The sequence below is a fragment of the Rhinopithecus roxellana genome, chromosome 4, assembly GCF_007565055.1.
Source record: "Rhinopithecus roxellana isolate Shanxi Qingling chromosome 4, ASM756505v1, whole genome shotgun sequence".
In the NCBI taxonomy this organism is placed as follows: domain Eukaryota; kingdom Metazoa; phylum Chordata; class Mammalia; order Primates; family Cercopithecidae; genus Rhinopithecus; species Rhinopithecus roxellana.
In genome coordinates this window covers 130,548,634-130,568,137 of record NC_044552.1, presented here as the reverse complement: position 1 = coordinate 130,568,137, position 19,504 = coordinate 130,548,634, and the positions used below count along the sequence as shown (strand labels likewise).

Here is a 19,504-nt window from a genome sequence, read left to right as displayed (position 1 = left end):
CTCAGACTCTCTGCAGAGTGAGAGCCTCATCTCAACTTGTCTCTGCCCATATAAACACAGAACTTTTGACAGTTTTATTGTTGATACTTATAGACCTGACCACGCAAGGCCCTCAAGATAGGGTTGTTAAAGGGCTAGAGCCAACTTGATTCTCTACATCTGAAACACTTAATCATTACAGAGCTCTTCTGGAATAATCAAATCATATGAACTCTACCCAGCAGGATGGAACAGAAACATCGGCTCAGCTAAAGAGTGGGTGTTTTCCTTAGACTGTGGAATCATGGCTGAGGGTTAAGACCTGAAATATATCGAGGTGGATAATTGATGTGTAATAATTTACAAAATTATTCTTTTAAGCTACAGAGCTACAATTCACAGTAGTAAATATGAGGACCTTCTTAAGGAATCAGAAATATGAGGATATGCACAATATTATTCACATTTTACAGATCAGAAAATTGAGGCACAGATAAACTTTTCAAGGCTACCAGGCATTCTAGCTCCAGAAGCTGCACTCTTACCATTCTGCTACAAGATATTTTGAAAAAAAGAAAAAGCAAACAGTCAAAAAACAACAGAGTTCATTGATTATTCCATTGAACAGTCACACCATGCCATTCTCACACCTTTGCAGACACATTTGACTATGAAAGGTTCCTCATTATCTTCAGAATCCATATTACTCACATTGACCTTGCAGTTAACTCAAAGCCCTAGATCTGGAATGCTGTCTTCTCTACCTATCAAAAACTATACATCCACAAACCATATAAACTCTCAGCCCTGCTGCAAAGCCTTTCCGGAAAAATATAAATGTTTGAAAAGGCAATTCTGCTACCAATGACTGTTTAAGCCCAGCCAAGTAACTGAACCATTCCAACTTCAATTTACTTATGAAAAGAATTTGATGATGTAGGAGGTTATTTCAATTCTAAAATACAAACCCATGTTGATCTTTCTCATTCTTGAACTCACAGATTATCTATTATCTCAATTTAGTTTGTTGTTTATCCTGGTGGGCCATTAAAACTACCACATGTGTTTCTGTCTCTCCATTAGTCAATAACTAAACTAACGAGCAATTAGTGAGCCATGTGCCAGATGCTCTGCTAGGCACCAGAGGGATAAGTATATCACCAATTTTCGCTTAGTAACTAGTGAAATTTTCAAGTCATGCCTGAGTCAAGAGTTTAGGAGACATTACAATGTGTAATGGAAACCAAGGAAAGTGAAACTGTGGATAAGGGGGGACTAGTGTATTTATGTATTTAATTGATTTCTGACGCTATCACTAGCCTCCCAACACAGACTGTGTTTTTTGGTTTTGTTTTCTTCACCACAGGATCTTCTGTGCCCAGCACAGCACCTGACAGATAGAATACAATCAAATATTTGCTGCATAAATGATTAAAAAATCAGAGAACCTTCCCACTCTATTTGGAACTATAGAACATCCAGAGTAAGTGATGAGGGCCTCTGCATTTATACTTGCTTAAATAAGAGTATGTGAGAAAAGTTTAAAGACACTTAGTATGGTGATTCTCAAATATAGTTAACACTTGGAAATGGTGGTGCTTTAAAAAGATATTAATAGATAATATGAAAATCTCCATCTCAAAAATAATGCATAAACTATTTAAAGGAAAATCACATCTCTAGGCTTTCAATGTTTGTTCATTACTTTTTCATATATTTTTACCATCTGCCAAAGGCAGTCATATCAAAGGGTAAAGAAAGATGGGAGGAAAACTTAGTAAGAATTATATTAATCTGTTTGCAAAGTAGTAAAAGATTCTCATCACTCAACCTTATGAGCAGGAAGAGGGAAGGCTGTTTGAGAACCATTTACTTAACAGAATCACATATTTTAAACACTTCCCTGCATTCACTGCACAAACAATATGTTTGCAGACTTCTTAGATCAACCTTCAACAACGACACATTCAGGAGTTAAACATTTTTCATCAAACATTGGATTTTTCCTTAACTCCAGAGATTGCTACAAATCTTCTGAAGTGTCTCAACGGCTTCAGGCTAAGAAGATACTTCTCCTTGTTATAAGAAGCAAGACAAATTAGCCATTTCACTCTCAAACTTCACTAATGATCACATTCTTTCTAAAAGGAACTCTAGAAGACCAAATGCCCCGAGTTAAGAACATCAAAACTAACCAGCTGAAGAAACTTCCCAAGTGTAAGACTCTGCCATTAAAACATTACTGAGAGGGGACTCAAACATAGCCTTTATTCCTTTGTCATGTTTCTAGCTCCCAAACCAAGCACTGATGGCAGTACTGATACATAATTTAAAAGCACACTCCCTTCCACTTTGTAATACCAGAACTCTAATTAGACACCCTGAAGCTTAGGACTACTAGCCATACAAATAGTAAACTCTTTGTCCACGATTCACTCATCTGTGTATTTTCTGTAGATGTTTACTAGGCTTTTATTATATAAAAATACTCCGGTCAGGTGCGGTGGCTCACGCCTGTAATCCCAACACTTTGAGAAGTGGGTGGATCACCTGAGGTCGGGAGTTTGAGACCAGCCTGACCAGCATGGTGGAACCCCCTATCTCTACTAAAAATACAAAAAATTAGCTGGGCGTGGTAGTGCATGCCTGTAATCCCAGCTACTCGGGAGGCTGAGGCAGGAGAATTACTTGAACCCGGAAGGCGGAAGTTGCGGTCAGCTGAGATTGCACCATTGTACTCCAGCCTGGGCAACAAGAACAAAACTCCGTCTCAAAAAAAAAAAAAAAAAAAAACAAAAACAAAACACCAATGGTAAATTACACTCTCCTTCCTTTTTCCCAACTCTCTCTCCCTCTCTTTCACACACACACACCACCAGACTGATTAGCTAACTTAGTGGAAAAGACACCCAGATTCTGTCTTCATATGTGAATTTAGCTCACAGGACTAGTGAGGGAATATCATTATCATGGGAGGACACAGAAAACACACAGGACTCTGAGCCACTCCTAGTTTTACCCCTCCTTAGCCTGTGACTTGCCTTTTCTGATCCATGATCTATACAAGAAGAATAGCAGTGACTAGCACCCACAGGCCTCTCAGGATAGACTTAGCAGGCAAGGTAACCCACCACTTCAGAGCACAGGTTTAACCTTAGGCTAAATACTGCTCTGGTAATTTCACTAGCCGTGTGACCTTAGTATCATGTGTCTGATGCATAAAAAATGTTACATGATCAGCCCCTGTCATTTCTCCTTTAAAAAGTATAAAGCACTCTACCAATATTCACTTCTATTATCTAAAAATGCACATAAAAAGATACCCAGTAATAGAATATTCATCAAATGCTCTCTCAGGGCCCAACATCATCTCCTTCCTTATCGCCAAAGCCAGCCTGCCCTCCCCAGATAGGATACTCACATCTCCCACATGCTTACAGAGGCAGACGGTCAGCCATCAGCCATAATTCCTCCACTCAGCAGCCTTTGAAGACTCAGCCAGCTGTATCAGTTAATAACCTCACTAAAGGTTATCCATCAGAAAGAAGGGAAACAAGTCCTAACTACTCTAGTGAGAGAAGTCATTAAATCCATACATGGCTCCTATACAGTCTGCCTGGCATTCATGGAAATAGCACACACCATAGGAAAATGTTACCAAAGCAGACAAGTATTTAACCTAAATATTAAATAGTATACCAATCAATTTCAAAGGTAATCTATCTTCAGAGAATCTTTCTGATTCTCTACAGTTCTAACCATTTATTTGCTCAAGCTGTAAAATTTTTCTTTGGGTTCCATAGCCATTTCAATAAATCAAACTTGCCTTTTCTCCCCTTCCTGTTAAATAGTAAAACCATGTAGAACAGTTCCTAGACTAAGTGATTTAACCTCATCCCTATTTGTCAGAAGCAGGCTTCACTGATTTTTTTTTTTTTAACACTCTGATTGAAAGTCTTCTTTCTAAATGAGAATACTATCCTTGGAATGTTGGATTTCATTATTGGTTAGTTTCTGTTTAATCTTGGAGAAATCTCTACAAAAGGAAACTATATTATTTTCTTTCCAGGAATTTAATACAATTGTTCCATACTCTTAAGAGTGTGACATGGTTCAATTTCTCATGTTTATAAGCACTAACAGATACCAATATGTGAATAAAATGCATGATCTAACTTCTAAAAAATAACACCCAGGATATGTTATAACAACGTGCTATGCGGTGGTTGGACAGACAAATTTTTATTTGTCCAACACTGCATGGTGTGGCCTTATCCCTCCTGAATGGTAAATCCAGACCAGCATTCGAAGATGTCCACCATATCTTGTTTTAAAAGGTTTTCTGTGCCTACAAAATACTTACATAAAATGACTGGAAGATTTTTATAGGAAATTTCTTAAATAATTTATCATCAGAATGAGTCATGTAGAAGCACCAAGACTAAATTAACATCCCCTTCAGATGTAATGGAAAGCCCATCTTTTCTCTGGGGACTCATCTAATTCTCTCTGCTATAATTTTTGGGAGAATACAGTAAAAGCATTTAATACAGTAATGGTATTAGCAAAACAAGGACTTATTTAAGAGGCTTTACTTGGGTCATTACAAGTATTACAGAATTACAAGATAAAGGGTGTGGGCTTCTGGAGATTACTAAAAAGTTGATATAGAAATTCCTCATTCAGAGAGAAGGGGGATACAACTTATTATTCTAAGCCAGAAAGTCTACACTGTGAACCAAACTCTATACCGAAATAAGTATTTTAAATCTCAGAAATGGGAAATGATCATAGAGCCCTCACTTGTGACCTATCAAAGTCAGGTTACCATCAAGTTTTATTTGATGTTAATAATAACATTACCCAAAGTATAGTTATCTTGTCATTAATTTTCTAGCAGCTTGCCAAAATGTTTATCAAAAAGTATACTACAAAAAATTAACTTCAGGCTAGGTTTGTTGTGAACTGAAATAATAAATCCTAATATTTAAATAGTTAAAAATACTGGTATGTTTCCTATCATCTCCCCATCACCCCTCCCTTCTAAGCACCCCAGTCTCCAGCAATCATCATCTTACTCTCTACTTCCGTGAGATCAACTTTTTTCGATTCCACATGTGAGTGTAATCATGGTATTTGTCTTTCTGTGCCTGGTTTATTTAACATAATATCTTGTGGGTTCATCCACAGTTATAGTTAAGTTGGAGGAGTAAATTTCAGGAGCTCTATTGTATAGCAAGATGATTATATTTAGTGACAATATTTTTTTTTTATTTTGAGACAGGGTCTTACTCTGCCGGCTACAGAGCAGTGGTACAATCTCGGCTCACTGTAACATTTACCTCCTAGACTCAAGCAATTCTCCAGTCTCAGTAACCCAAGCAGCTGGCCTTACAGGCACACACCACCATGCCCTGCTAACTTTTGTATTTTTTTTAAGTTATACTTTAAGTTCTAGGGTATACGTGCACAATGTGAAGGTTTCTTACATAGGTATACATGTGCCATGTTGGTTTGCTGCACCCATCAACTCGTCATTTACATTAGGTATTTCTCCTAATGCTATCCCTCCCCACAACAGGCCCTGATGTGTGATGTTCCCTGCCCTGTCTCCAAGTGTTCTCATTGTTTGATTCCCACCTATGAGTGAGAACATGCTGTATTTGGTTTTCTGTCCTTGTGATAGTTTGCTGAGAATGATGGTTTTCAGCTTTATCCATGTCCTTGGAAAGGACATGAACTCATCCTTTTTTATGGCTGCATAGTATTCCACGGTGTATATGTGCCACATTTTCTTAATCCAGTCTATTATTGATGGGCATTTGGGTTGGTTCCAAGTCTTTGCTATTGTGAATAGTGCCACAATAAACATATGTGTGCATGTGTCTTTATAGTACCATGATTTATAATCCTTTGGGTATATACCCAGTAATGGGATAATGGGATAGCTGGGTCAAATGGTATTTCTAGTTCTAGGTGCTTGAGGAATTGCCACACTGTCTTCCACAATGGTTGAACTAATTTACACTCCCACCAACAGTGTAGAAGTGTTCCTAACTCTATACATTAATTTTTGTATTTTTTTGTAGAGATGTGGTTTCGCCATGTTGCCCAGGCTGGTCTCAAACTTCTGGGCTCAAGCCATCCCCCTGCCTTGGCCTCCCAAAGTGCCGGGATTATAGGCATGAGTCAAATGCCCAGCTGACAATATATTCTTGAAAAATGTAAACAGTGGCTGTTATGTGCTGTGACCATAAAAGTAATAACTATGTGAGGTAATGCAATTGTTAATTAGCTAGATTTAAGCATTCCACAATGTATATAGACTTCAAAATCATGTTGTACATGATAAAGCATACTATGTTATCTGTCAACTAAAAAAATAGCATGTAACAAAGGCCCTTATCTTTTTAAGCATTTTGGAAACCTCATTGTAAAGACTGACAGATTTATTGTTTTTCTGACAGTGTCTGACTTTCCTCCCAGACATTAACTAAAAGTATCAAGGTTTATAATGGTGTCATTGGAGAGTTCATTAAGGGAGGCTTTCCATGATTTCTGGTAGAGTTAACCTGTGTCAACTCCTATCTTCAGCAAGGCTAGCAGAAGGCATTGCTGGGCTGGATGGAATCAGAAAGCAAGTACAAGTTTTCAAAACAGGTGCTACTGTTGACATAACCACTAAACATTCTACTTGTGCATAGCTCCTAGAAGAATGGGTACTTCCTCATTTTAATTTTTAATACAAATTTCTGTATTCCACAGAAAACTATTCCTGGGAGAATTTCCAGAATAGTATGTAATCTGACTTGCATCTCTTAGTATGACACCAAAGCTGACTCACCAGTATTTGGAGACCTAATAGTAGAAAAAAGATTCACAGATTGCACTTCGAAGTTACAAAAGTGGTTAGCATGGCAGTTGGCCTTGCCTCTGTTTCAAGAGTGACCCAGAGGTAGTGGAGAAGTAAAACAAAGCTGGAAGGGGTCACTCTGTGGTTCCTAAGAAGGCACGGCTGCCAAACTTAAAGGATAAGACAAAACTCTACATTCCAGAATCAAAGAGAGTTAAAGATGAATGAGATCCTAAAGATCAGCTAGCTCAGGCATCATCAATGTTCATCGTGTTTAAGAATCAGTTGGGATGCTAGTGAAAGCTGCACATTCCTAGTCCCATCCACTGAGATTCTGATTCAGCAGCAGGAGGCAGCAGTGGTACCAGAGTGATACATAACATTTCTAAAGCACTTGCTTTGTGCCAGATACTGTGCTATGTTCTTTACAAATATCACCTTATTTAATTCTCAAAACAATCCTATTGGGTGGGTACTACTATTGCCCCCATTTCACAGACAAGGAAATCAAGGTAGAGTGACTAAGACATCTGTCCAAGGACATTCTGGTAGGAAGTGGAAGAATAAGAGTTGAAACCCAGACAGGCTGGCTTCAGAGTTTGAGCTCTTAATCATCACCCTGAACTACCCACCAATGGGTTAGGGTGAGGCCCAGGACATCAAGAGAATGTCATGACTGCAGTCAATCTTTTCTGAATGAGAAACTGAAACCAGGAGAACCGCAGTCTCTAATCCAAGACAAAAATCCTTCAGTGCATTTCCAGGGAGAAATCCACCAGTGGATGACACCAACTATTCCTGAATATTCCTCAACATACACTCCTCGAGAGAGGAAAAGGACGGAATGCATTATTGAAAGCTTTCTTGTTGGTTCCTGCTGTGTTACCATGACCAAGGTGCTGTTATGGGGCAGAGTTTCTATCCTTTCTGCCCAACTCACCATTCACTCAGAGAATATGACACACTCTGTTCAGCATAAGGGACCCCCAATCATGGTGATTCTTAAAACAAAGGGAAAGCAGGTGGGAGAGATGCTATCCCTAAAAGGAAGGTGGTAATTGGAATGAGGGAGGTAAGTTTCATGTAACTTGAAGGAGAAAAAAAAAAAGATGTGATTCTGATATGCCTTCCAACTGTGGTCTTTCTCCCCCTAAACTGACCATTCTGAAATCTCAGTATATATCAAAACATTATTATTATTATTATTATTATTATTATTATTGCTTTGTTTTAACATATGAAAGCAGACAGACTACCTGGAATAATCAGATCTACCGCATGCTGGAACTACTCACATACATTCTCTTAATAGGTTACAAATATACTTTCTAATAGCCTTTAATGCAGAACAAGGCCAAAAATCTCACGGATTTATTGAAATTGTCCCTTTTTGATGTTAAACCACCAGGGTAATTTAGGGGGTCCATGAGCAAGAATAACAAGCATCCATTCCGAATGAAAGACGAGCTAGCATGACCACAACGCAGACGCATTTTCAGATAACAAGTGCAGGGGATCTGAATGTGTTCCTGTCCCAATGACGCACACTGGTGGCCACGTCAAACCAACCTTCATCACTTCCACCTGCAGGTCCTCGTTGAGCGAAGGCGTCACTTTCACGGCATTCAGGATCTGATTGAGCAGCTGCTTCTCATCAGAGTCTGTTTCCATGGATACAAACCTCTCTTCCGACAGAAGCTTCTGTAAAGAGGCACAAGGCAGTGATCACAGATAGGCTCTCCCCTGCTGCCTTATTTGGTTGTATCTTATTATGGATTGATGATCAGTTTTCTTACCGGGGAGGCGTGTAGCTGGAGGCCACTACGAAAGGACTTATGTATGCTATGTGCCAATAAAAAGAAAAATGCGGCCAAGGGCGGTGGCTCATGCCTGTAATCCCAGCACTTTGGGAGGCTGAGGCGGGTGGGTCACAAGGCCAGGGGTTCGAGATCAGCCTGGCCAACATGGTGAAACCCTGTCTCTACTAAAAACACAAAAATTAGCCAGGCGTGGTGGTGAGTGCCTGTAATCTCAGCTACTCAGGAGGCTGAGGCAGGAGAATTGCTTGAACTCGGGAGGCGGAGGTTGCGGTGAGCCAAGATCGTACCACTGCACTCCAGCCTGGGCGACAGAGCAAGACTCTGTCTCTAAAGAAAAGAAAAATGCATGCAACCCTGAGTAAATGGTTTTTGGCAAAGACCTTTTCCTGCTATTGGACTATTCATTCTAAATTCCATCAAGTGAAACTCTAATGTGCCAGCCATATAAGGTATTTAGGTAGTGGGGATGGAGAATGATCATGCTAAGAGGAATCTAGCCCTACCCACTAGTCACACACACACACACACACACACACACACACACACACACACTTCTAAATGTGGCTTCATCACAGGAAAGAAGGTCTTGTAGACAAGATCATTTTTCAGGTTTTTATCTTTTTACTTCCTAATGTGACCTGTCATTTATCCAGGAATTATTTAGGAATCCAGAAATCTTAATGTATTTCCCCATCAGAAAATGCATCCCCCCAAACCTCAACAAGAAGACATTCATTGTTATGAGGACTCCCAGGAGTCCACCTCGCAGGATAGGCTTTCTCTATCTCTTTCTCATTTTCATAAAATTTTTTTCCAGATTGTACCAAAACCCACCTGCCCACAACTTCTACTCCTTCATCTTCCTCCAGAGACACACAGATTAAGCTTCTAAAAGATCTGAAACCAGCTATCAGGTCCACCCAAATCTTGTCTTCTCCACACTAAACCTCCTCAGGCTCCTCCAAATGTTCTCTGCCAGATAAGGTTTCACTTGTGCTTAGAATGTGGCCTCAAGAGTGGTCTGATACTAACTAGTGATACATAATTTGGATCACATTCTCAGGTCAAATGAGCTTAGTTGGTTGTCACAGTACATTCTATGCCTGTGAAAGAGGCATAGAATTTCACCCTGAAACCCCTAATTCTCATTCACAAGGACTGCAATTAAGCTATTTTCCTCCATGCTGTCTTGGTGCAATTGATGTTTGGACCCCAGTATAGACCTTTATATTTATCCCTATTCAATTTGTTCTTTTCCAAAGGGGCTTCGAGTTGCAGCCTGTGAAGAACTTTGAGAATTCTGATTCATCCAGTGTAATAACTCCCTCTTTTACCTTCACACCACTGAAGATCTTGAAAATAATATTTCAAACATTTCTACTTAAGACTCCCTGAAATTTTGCCTATATTCTTTCAAAAGGACTTTTTATTTTTTTTTTCCAGAATCATGTGGTATACTCAGGAAAGCCCAGAATTAGAGTTTACATACAATATATTACTCTGGCCGGGCGCGGTGGCTCAAGCCTGTAATCCCAGCACTTTGGGAGGCCGAGATGGGCGGATCACGAGGTCAGGAGATCGAGACCATCCTGGCTAACATGGTGAAACCCCATCTCTACTAAAAATACAAAAACTAGCCGGGCAAGGTGGCGGGCGCCTGTAGTCCCAGCTACTCGGGAGGCTGAGGCAGGAGAATGGCGTAAACCCGGGAGGCGGAGCTTGCAGTGAGCTGAGATCCGGCCACTGCACTCCAGCCTGGGGGACAGAGCGAGACTCCGTCTCAAAAAAAAAAAAAAAAAAAAAAAAAAAAAAAACTAAGAAGCTCTAAAAATATGCCTACAGTTAACAGGAGGTAGCGGGGGATGGTAAAAGGACGACTCAGCCCACCAAGTTGCTTCAGTTAACACGATTCAGTAAGCCCTTGAAAACATGGCACTGCAACTTAGAATATTCCAGGGTTAAAGAAAAAAGGAAGAGAAGCTAAATGCAAAATCTACATAACATTCGAGAAAAAGGAACAAAAGTGGCAGATGAAAACAAATTCTCAACTATTTTTATGGTTGGCCCAATTACCTTGGAGAAAAGCAAAAGGTTTTTAATAACATTATTGATAATGTTTAAAAGATTCAAATACTGCTGTGTATAAAAATATACATTATCTAATTCCGATCTGCTGGGGGAAAAAGAGCTGTTTTCTCATTATTTCATAAGTTTCCCAATACCTTAAAAGGTATTGGGAACTTCTCTGAACTAAAAAAGCTAACTATGAAGCAGTTTGCACTGACATAAAAAGACATCTTACAAATGCCACCGTGGTTTATCCATGGTCACACTGAACAAACTCCTGCAGGCTTCAACTTCACAGCGCTTGTCTCTTAGAGGCCAACCACTTTAAAAAGTATGTGTATTTACATAGTCATCACCTTTTTACTATCAGAATTAGACCCATTATGTTTGCTGTAAAACACAAACCAAAAAAATGTATTCAAGCAAATCTGACTTTTCTTGTTAAACCAAATTTCTTTTTTCTTCCCAATCTTGCTCTGGAAATAAAAGATAATAATCCACTCCTCAATCTAACTGTGGAATAAAAAACAAAACAAAATCTTTCCAGTTTACCATCAGTTTTTATTATATAGAACCATAGATGTTGAATGTCTAAGATTTGAATTGGTATGAACTTGTGGTCTCTTTTTTGGGATCCTTTACTCTCCTGAAAGATGTCACACACACACACACACACAAAATCCCTATTTTTGTGGGCTTAGCTATGTCCACATGAATCAGTGTCTGATCACAAAGGTTCAATGAAATAATGCTGTGTACAGAGAAATTCGGTGAATATAAGAAAATCCTGTTATTCTCTATGGTTATTTCCTAGTTCAATCACATTTCTGTCTGAGTCTTTAAACAGCCAGTATTTAAAATGTTAACTATTTGCCCTTTCGATGCCAAAGTGGCCTGTCAATTTCTATCATCCCACTGCATTCAGTCAAAGCCATACCTGCATCCCTGCCAATGCGTGTTGGGCCAGCTTCACATTCTTGGATTCCAAAGCCAACTGGAGAGGCAGCAGGCATTTCTCCCTGGCAAACGCAAAAATAAGGACAACATGTGAGCTCAATAAAGCTGGCAGTCAAGTGATGTAAGCCTTATGTACACCCACCCCCAAATACCACTACACACACAAAAAAAACTATAACCAATAATAAAAATGTACACGGGCTCAAGAGAAAACACAGCAAAGAAGCTGTGCAGAAATGATAGCCCATCAACCCCTTGCCTTCTTGGTATGGCTACAGGAAGAGCAAACACAAGGACTTTCACTAATTATTACCTGGTACACTCATTAGTACACAATGGGATCCCAGCCAGTCTGTGAACATGCTTTGTTCTTTCCCAAATAAACACCACTGCTCACACCCAGCACACCTGGGGGTGAACAACTCTAGGAGGCATCATTAAGTAGATTTCTACGACTTGCTTCTACCTCTTCCTTACCTGGAGATTATATGCATCACCATCAGCACTCTGTCTCATCAATATATACCAAAATTCTATTAGTTTGTCAATTCCTCCCCAACTCAAAGGATTCAACAATAATTTATAAATTTAACATTTGCTCTATAATCTCCATCAAGTGGTAGATCTGAGTCTTGTGACAGGTTCTTAATGAACATGTTTCCAAGACAGAAATACAAATTAACCATCAATAGCACTGGCCGATAAGAGGTGCCTAGATGCAACATTATCTAGAGTCAGGGGAGAGATAAAAGAAGAAAAAAAAGGAGAGCTATTTGGATATTTTAAAGCTTAGAAAAAAAGGAGATTAAAATATTTTAGGAATAAACCAAAAGACAAAAATATCTGTTAGAAGTATCTACTTTAAATAATTAAACAACAGACCAAGAATTTTAATCAACCCATTATTTCCCTATGGAGTTACACTAGCACAAAAGTGAAATGTGACTTCATTTTACCAGGTTTCTCTACCCCACTTAAACCAGAGCAGCCCCACTCTTATCTGTTTTATATTTTCAGCATAAACTGAAAGATACATTGATTTTTAGAGTGTGAAAGCTACCACATTAGACTATAGGATTTCATCGTTGGAGAAATAAGGGTTACTGTTGTAGAACACAATGAAATACAAAGTTCATTATAGCTCTGATTTCTCCCTGTCCACTCTGCAGCTCTGCTGCTTTTCCATGGAATCCTTCCATCAGCAGCTTCACAACCGATGAAGTGAGAGTCACACACTCCTCTAATATAATGCCAGCCACACAGACTACAAAAACAATCAGGAAAAATGTTTGCCTTCCTAATCCTCACCTTGTCCCTCAACAACCCAATGTTACAATATCCATTTTTATATGACAATTAACACTACAGCCATTTTTCATTAGATTCATCCTTTGACAGATGGATAAATTACCCAACTGTGTTACATCCAGTTGGGTGGCTGTAACTTTGTCACTGTTATTTTATTGTCAGTTTGTCACAATTACAAGACAAACACAGTGGTGCAGTCAATTAGTGCAGGAATAGCTGATTTTTTTTTTCAATTTTGTTTCTTTTATTCAATGTTAACCAGTTTAAGAGCTTAGAAAAATTAAACGGAAGCATGAAGATAGAGTGAGAAGTAGCAACCAAGGGCAGATGGTATGCTAACAGAAGCAGCACAGAATTTCATCTGTAAACCCTTGAAACAATCAAATTTCCACTAGGATTAATCCACTGTGAAAGAACTTTCCACTTGAATTTGGAGTCAGATTGGCCAATGAAACAGCATAATAGCAGGAAAAAAGCATGAGGGTCCAAAAGTCTTACAGCCTAATAGTCCAGGGAAGAGGAAATATATCCTGTAGCTATGGGCTGAAAATGTACAAGTATTTACACATTACTCACCAAGGGCACCCAACAAGACTGGATGCCATGTCCAGCAGCAACAAGGACCCTTTTGGAAATCCTCAACCTGTTGACCCTTGGAAAGCAGCAATATGTTCGCCTATCTATATTACTCTGCCATCTGCAGTATTAGCCCTTGAAATCCTTATTCCACTCTCTCACCTGCTTATACATTCACACGACTGATACTGTTGACCTGAGCCAGGTTGCTGACAAATGCTAGGATTTCCAGGTTGCACCACCACCAGGGGCCATCACCACTATGCAAGCCATGGTCACCAAGCAGGACTGGTAGATGAAGGTGGTTCAACTAGGTTTTGGCTGAGTTGAAAAATATGAGTGGTTAGTAGAAAGAACACGGGCTGTGGAATCACATACACGTGAATTCAAATGCTAAGCACTGATAAGTTTTGTAGTCTCAATCGAAATACTAAACTCTGTGGGTCTTAACTCCCTTATCCATAAAAAGGGCATTTTAAGACCAATCCTGCAGAGTTGGAGTACAATATATAGATAATATGTAGTATAACATATGTATCAGAGGTTGTCAAACTTTTTTGGTAAAGAGCCCCATAATAAATATTTTAGACCATGCACTCTAAATGGTCTCTGTCATAACTATTCAACTCTGCTAAAGCACAAAAGCAATCACAGACAATTAGTAAATCAATGAGTATGACTATGTTCCAATAAAACTTTATTTACAAAAACAGGCAAAAAGCCAGAGTTGGCTTACAGGCTGTAGTTTGTCCAGCACTGATATAGACAAAGTGCCCAACACAGATCATGATCTTCCGCATGCAGATCAAAAACAATTTTTTTTTTTGAGACGGAGTTTTGTTCCTGTTGCCCAGGTTGGAGTGCAATGGTGTGATCTCAGCTCTTTGCAATCTCTGCCTCCTGGGTTCAAGCGATTCTCCTGCCTCAGCCTCCCAAGTAGCTAGGATTACAGGTGCCCACCACCACACCCAACTAATTTTTTGTATTTTTAGTAGAGATGGGGTTTCACCATGTTGGCCAGGCTGGTCTTGAACTCCTGATCTCAGGTGATCCACCCACCTTGGCCTCCCAAAGTGCTGGGATTACAGGCGTGAGCCACCACGCCTGGCCTCAAATCTTTTTATGTACCCAGAAAGATTTTGCACAGGACAGGGGCTAACTGTCCTGGGAAGGTCACAGCAGAGGCAAGCACAGCATCAAGATCTCCCTTAGAAAATGAATGCATTGCGTGGACACCGTGGCTCACACCTGTAATCCCAGCATTTTGGGAGTCCAAGGTGGGCAGATCACGAGGTCAAGCGATAGAGACCATCCTGGCCAACATGGTGAAACCCCGTCTCTACTAAAAACACAAAAAATCAGCTGGGCGTGGTGGCGTGTGCCTGTAGTCCCAGCTACTCAGGAGGCTGAGGCAGGAGAATCACTTGAACGTGGGAGGCAGCGGTTGCAGTGAGCCAAGATCACGCCACTGTACTCCAGCCTGGCAGCAGAATGAGACTCCGTCTAAAAGAAAAGAAAAGAAATGCATTGGGGAAATATCACTATAGACAAAAATTTCATCTGGATATTAAACCAAAGCACTCCATCATTCAACCATTTATCCAATCATCATCCATTCAAACATTTGAGTGCCTCCTGTGTGCCAGGCAGCATGCTGAGAGCTAGGGAAGGGCCAGCAAGGAATAGGTCACAACAGGTACCTGCTTTCATTAGTATTCATGGGACAAAGAGAGAAAAAAGAAAATTAGCACTTATTATTTATCTCATCTTAACTGTCACTACAACCTTCTTACCCTTATTGTAAATTTGAGAAAACTGAGGTTTGGAAAGGTTTTGTAGCCTGCCCAAGGCCACACAGTTAAAATTTGTTGCAGACAACTCAAACCCAAATTCATCTGACTCCCAAGACCAAGTTCCTTTCAACCTCTTTGGTCTCATAAGATCACAGCAAAACTAGAATCGATGTGCTTCTTAACCTGTTTTAGTTCTTAAACACACACACACACACGCACACACTCACTCACAAAATCTGGCAAAGGACCCTCTTCCTAGAGGAGGGTGCCTATCATTCTGTAATCCTCAGGTCCCCAAACCCCAATTCTACATGGATCCCAAGTTAGGAGTCTCTGTCCTTATGGTAAAGAACTCTGCTCAACATTCAAGGTCTGTATCAGAGAAGAGGGCAGTGTAACCTGGCTGGGGTTCTGCTAGGACGGCCTTTGAAGAGATGCTACACTGAACGCTGGGTAGCTGTGTTTGTGTGTATATCTGTGTGTGTGTGTGTGTGTGTGTGTGTGTGTGTGTGTGTGTGTGTAGGTGTATGTGTAGGTTACTATAAACATTTTATAGTAAATAAAATTCTATTGTTGAAATTGAGGACCAATATTTTAAGAAAATGTCTACAATGTTAATAGTGCTATTTATTGCAAAGTAGTTGCTTCTGACCCTATCTTCAACAACAAAATAGATATTTACTTAAAATGAAATGCTTAAAAACAGGGGTTTTGCTAGTAAATACTAGTAAGAACAAAAGTGTACCCACCAGTCTAATGCTTTTAAATAGCTAACAAAAATCAACATGAATGAGAACAATTTACTGTAGTAGTAGCACGGTTGGTAACAGGACCACACTAATCTGTATCCAAGGCCTCTCATCCCCTCAGACCCAGCAGCCCCTAGAGTAGTATCACAAGCCTCAGATCCTGACTTCAATTGGAAATGAACCCATGTGCAAAAGAAGGAAATTCATGGGGCATAACTAATTTTGCTGCTTGCTCTGTGATATCATAAAAACCCTCCTACTTTCATTTTTTTCTAAAAGTGATTTTAATGAAAGAGAAAACAGGCCTGTTAATTGGGTCTCAGGATGAAATTTATAATGAAAATGCAACATGGCACACACTCAATCCCCTTTGCACACACTGTACTGGAATAAATCATCTTTTGATCTTTCTAGATGCTGCCTCATTGGGAAAAGGGCATGGCAAAAACCAACATTCGATTACATTAAGCGATTATTTTTAATGCAGAGGCATGTGCAAATTTATTCTTGCCTAATTAAATAAAGGCAGTGGCCCCAGGTTTCATGTCCTGACATGCCATTATTTCTTAAAGAAGAATAATTAGCAGTGCTGCATATGCATGAGGAAGGCATCATCCACACTGTGATGCTGCATCTGGTCATGAAGAAGAGACTGAACCTACTTCCTTAACTGCATTGTCATGGTTAACAGACCAGCTTTATTAGGCTGTCAGGTAACAATGGACAAAGGGAAATTAAAATAGGTGAACAAAGGAAGAGTTAGGATTTACCAATAATTATCTTTCAATACAAGTACAAACGTGAACTTTAAAAAAATTGTAAGTTATTGGGGTACAGGTGGTATTTGGTTACAAGAGCAAGTTCTTTAGCGGTGATTTGTGAGATCCTGGTGCACCCAACACCCAAGCAGTATACACTGCACCATATTTGTTGTCTTTCATCCCTTGACCCCCTTCCACTCTTCCCTGCAAGTCCCCAAAGTCCATTCTATCATTCTTATGCCTTTGCATCGTCATAGCTTAGCTCCCACATATCAGTGAGAACATATGATGCTTGGTTTTTCGTTCCTGAGTTACATCACTTAGAATAATAGTCTCCAGTCTCATCCAGGTCATTGCAAATGCTGTTAATTTATTCCTTTTATGGTTGAGTAGTATTCCATTGTATGTATGTATATATATACACACCACATTTTCTTTATCCACTCATTGATTAGTGGGCATTTGGGTTGGTTCCACCATTTTGCAATTGTGAATTGTGCTGCTATAAACATGTGTGTGCAAGTATCTTTTTCAAATAATGACTTCTTTTCCTCTGAGTAGATACTCAGTAGTGGGATTGCATGATAAAATGATAGTTCTACTTTTAGTTCCTCAAGGAATCTCCACACTGTTTTCCATAGTGGCTGTACGAGTTTACATTCCCACTAGCAGAGTAGAAGTGTTCCCTGATCACCACATCCACAAAAAACATCTACTGTTTTTTTATTTTTTGATTATGGCCATTCTTGCAGGAGTAAGGTGGTATTGCAATGTGGTTTTGATTTGCATTTCCTTGATCATTAGTGATGGTGAGCATTTTTTTCGTACGTTTGTCGGCCATTTGTATATCTTCTTTCGAGAACTGTCTATTCAAGTCCGTAGCCCACTTTTTCATGGGATTGCTTTTTTCTTACCGATTTGAGTTCACTGTAGATTCTGGATATTAGTCCTTTGTCAGATGTATAGATTGTGAAGATTTTCTCCCACTCTGTGGGTTGTCTGTTTACTCTGCTGACAGTTCCTTTCGCCATGCAAAAGCACATTAGTTTAATCAGGTCTCAGCTATTTATCTTTGTTTTTATTGCATTTGCTTTTGGGTTTTTGGTCATGAAATCCTTGCCTAAGCCAATGTCTAGAAGGGGTTTTCCAGTGTTATATTCTAGAATTTTAACAGTTTCAGGTCTTACATTTAAGTCCTTAATTCATCTTGAGCTGATTTTTGTATAAGGTAAGAGATGAGGATCCAGTTTCATTCTCCTATATGTGGCTAGCCAATTATCCCAGCATCATTTGTTGAAAAGGGTGTCCTTTCCCCACTATGTTTTTGTTTGCTTTGTTGAAGATCAGTTGGCTGTAAGTACTTGGGTTTATTTCTGGGTTCTCTATTCTGTTCCATTGGTCTATGTGCCTATTTTTATAGCAGTACCACACTGTTTTGGTTACTATGGCCTTATAGTATAGTTTGAAATCAGGTAGTGTGATGCCTCCAGATTTGTTCTTTTTGCTGAGTCTTGCTTTGGCTATGCAGGCTCTTTTTTGGTTCCATATGAACTTTAAAAGTGTTTCTTGTAACTCTGTGAAGAATGATGGTGGTGTTTTTATGGGGATTGTGTTGAATTTATAGATTGTTTTGGGCAGTATGGTCATGATCAAGTGGGTTTCATACCAGGGATGCAGGGATCGTTTAACATATGCAAATCAATAAATGTGATACACCACATAAACAGAATTAAAAACAAAAATCACACAATCATCTCAATAGAGCAGAAAAAGCATTTGACAAAATCCAGCATCCCTTTATGATTAAAACCCTCAGCAAAACTGGCATACAGGGGACATACCTTAATATAGTAAAAGCCATCTATGACAAACCCATAGCCAACATAATACTGAATAGGGAAATGTTGAAAGCATTCCCTCTGAGAACAGGAACAAGACAAGGATGCCTACTCTCACCACTCCTCTTCAACATAGTACTGAAAATCCTAGCTAGAGCTATCAGACAAGAGAAAGAAATAAAGGGCATCCAAATCAGTAAAGAGGAAGTCAAACTGTCCCTGTTTGCTGATGGTATGATCATTTACCTTGAAAACCCTAAGGACTCCTCCAGAAAGCTCCTAGAACTAATAAAAGAATTCAGCAAAGTTTCCGAATACAAGACTAATGTACACAAATCAGTAGTTCTTCTATACACCAACAGCAACCAAGTGGAGAATCAAATCAAGAACTCAATCCTTTTTAAAATAGCTGCAAAAAATAAGGCACTTAGGAATACCCAACAAAGGAGTTGAAAGACCTCTACAAGCAAAACTACAAAACACTGCTGAAAGAAATCATAGATGACACAAACAAATGGAAACACATCCCATGCTCATGGATGGGCAGAATCAATAAAGGGAAAACGTGAACTTTAAGTAACCCCAAATACATTCCTGAATGGTAGGCTGATTCCTCTTTGATGCTCTGGGTGAGAAGAGGTATGAAGATATCTTACATTTCTGAGGTCTGCTTATACTCTAAAATTCTAGGATTCTGTGATCTAAGCCATTTATCAAATAACTGTCTGAATTTCCTCACATCATAATCATAGCTCTGGTTGAAATGGCTTAGATGTGGCTTACAAAGTAACATGCTCCACATG

General features: G+C 39.4%; 2 protein-coding genes across 2 annotated transcripts in view; one reads left to right on the top strand and one right to left on the bottom strand.

Moving 5' to 3' along the window:
• ARFGEF3 (ARFGEF family member 3) overlaps positions 1-19,504 on the bottom strand; it is a 193,345-nt gene that overhangs the window by 130,011 nt on the left and 43,830 nt on the right. The window contains 2 exon segments of the mRNA XM_010379500.2: positions 8,402-8,533; positions 11,657-11,738. Of these exon segments, the coding sequence (XP_010377802.1) occupies positions 8,402-8,533; positions 11,657-11,738 (214 nt within the window).
• Positions 390-776, top strand: PBOV1 (prostate and breast cancer overexpressed 1). The gene is given in 3 exon segments (XM_010379524.2): positions 390-471; positions 474-715; positions 717-776. Coding segments are annotated over 3 exon segments (384 nt in total).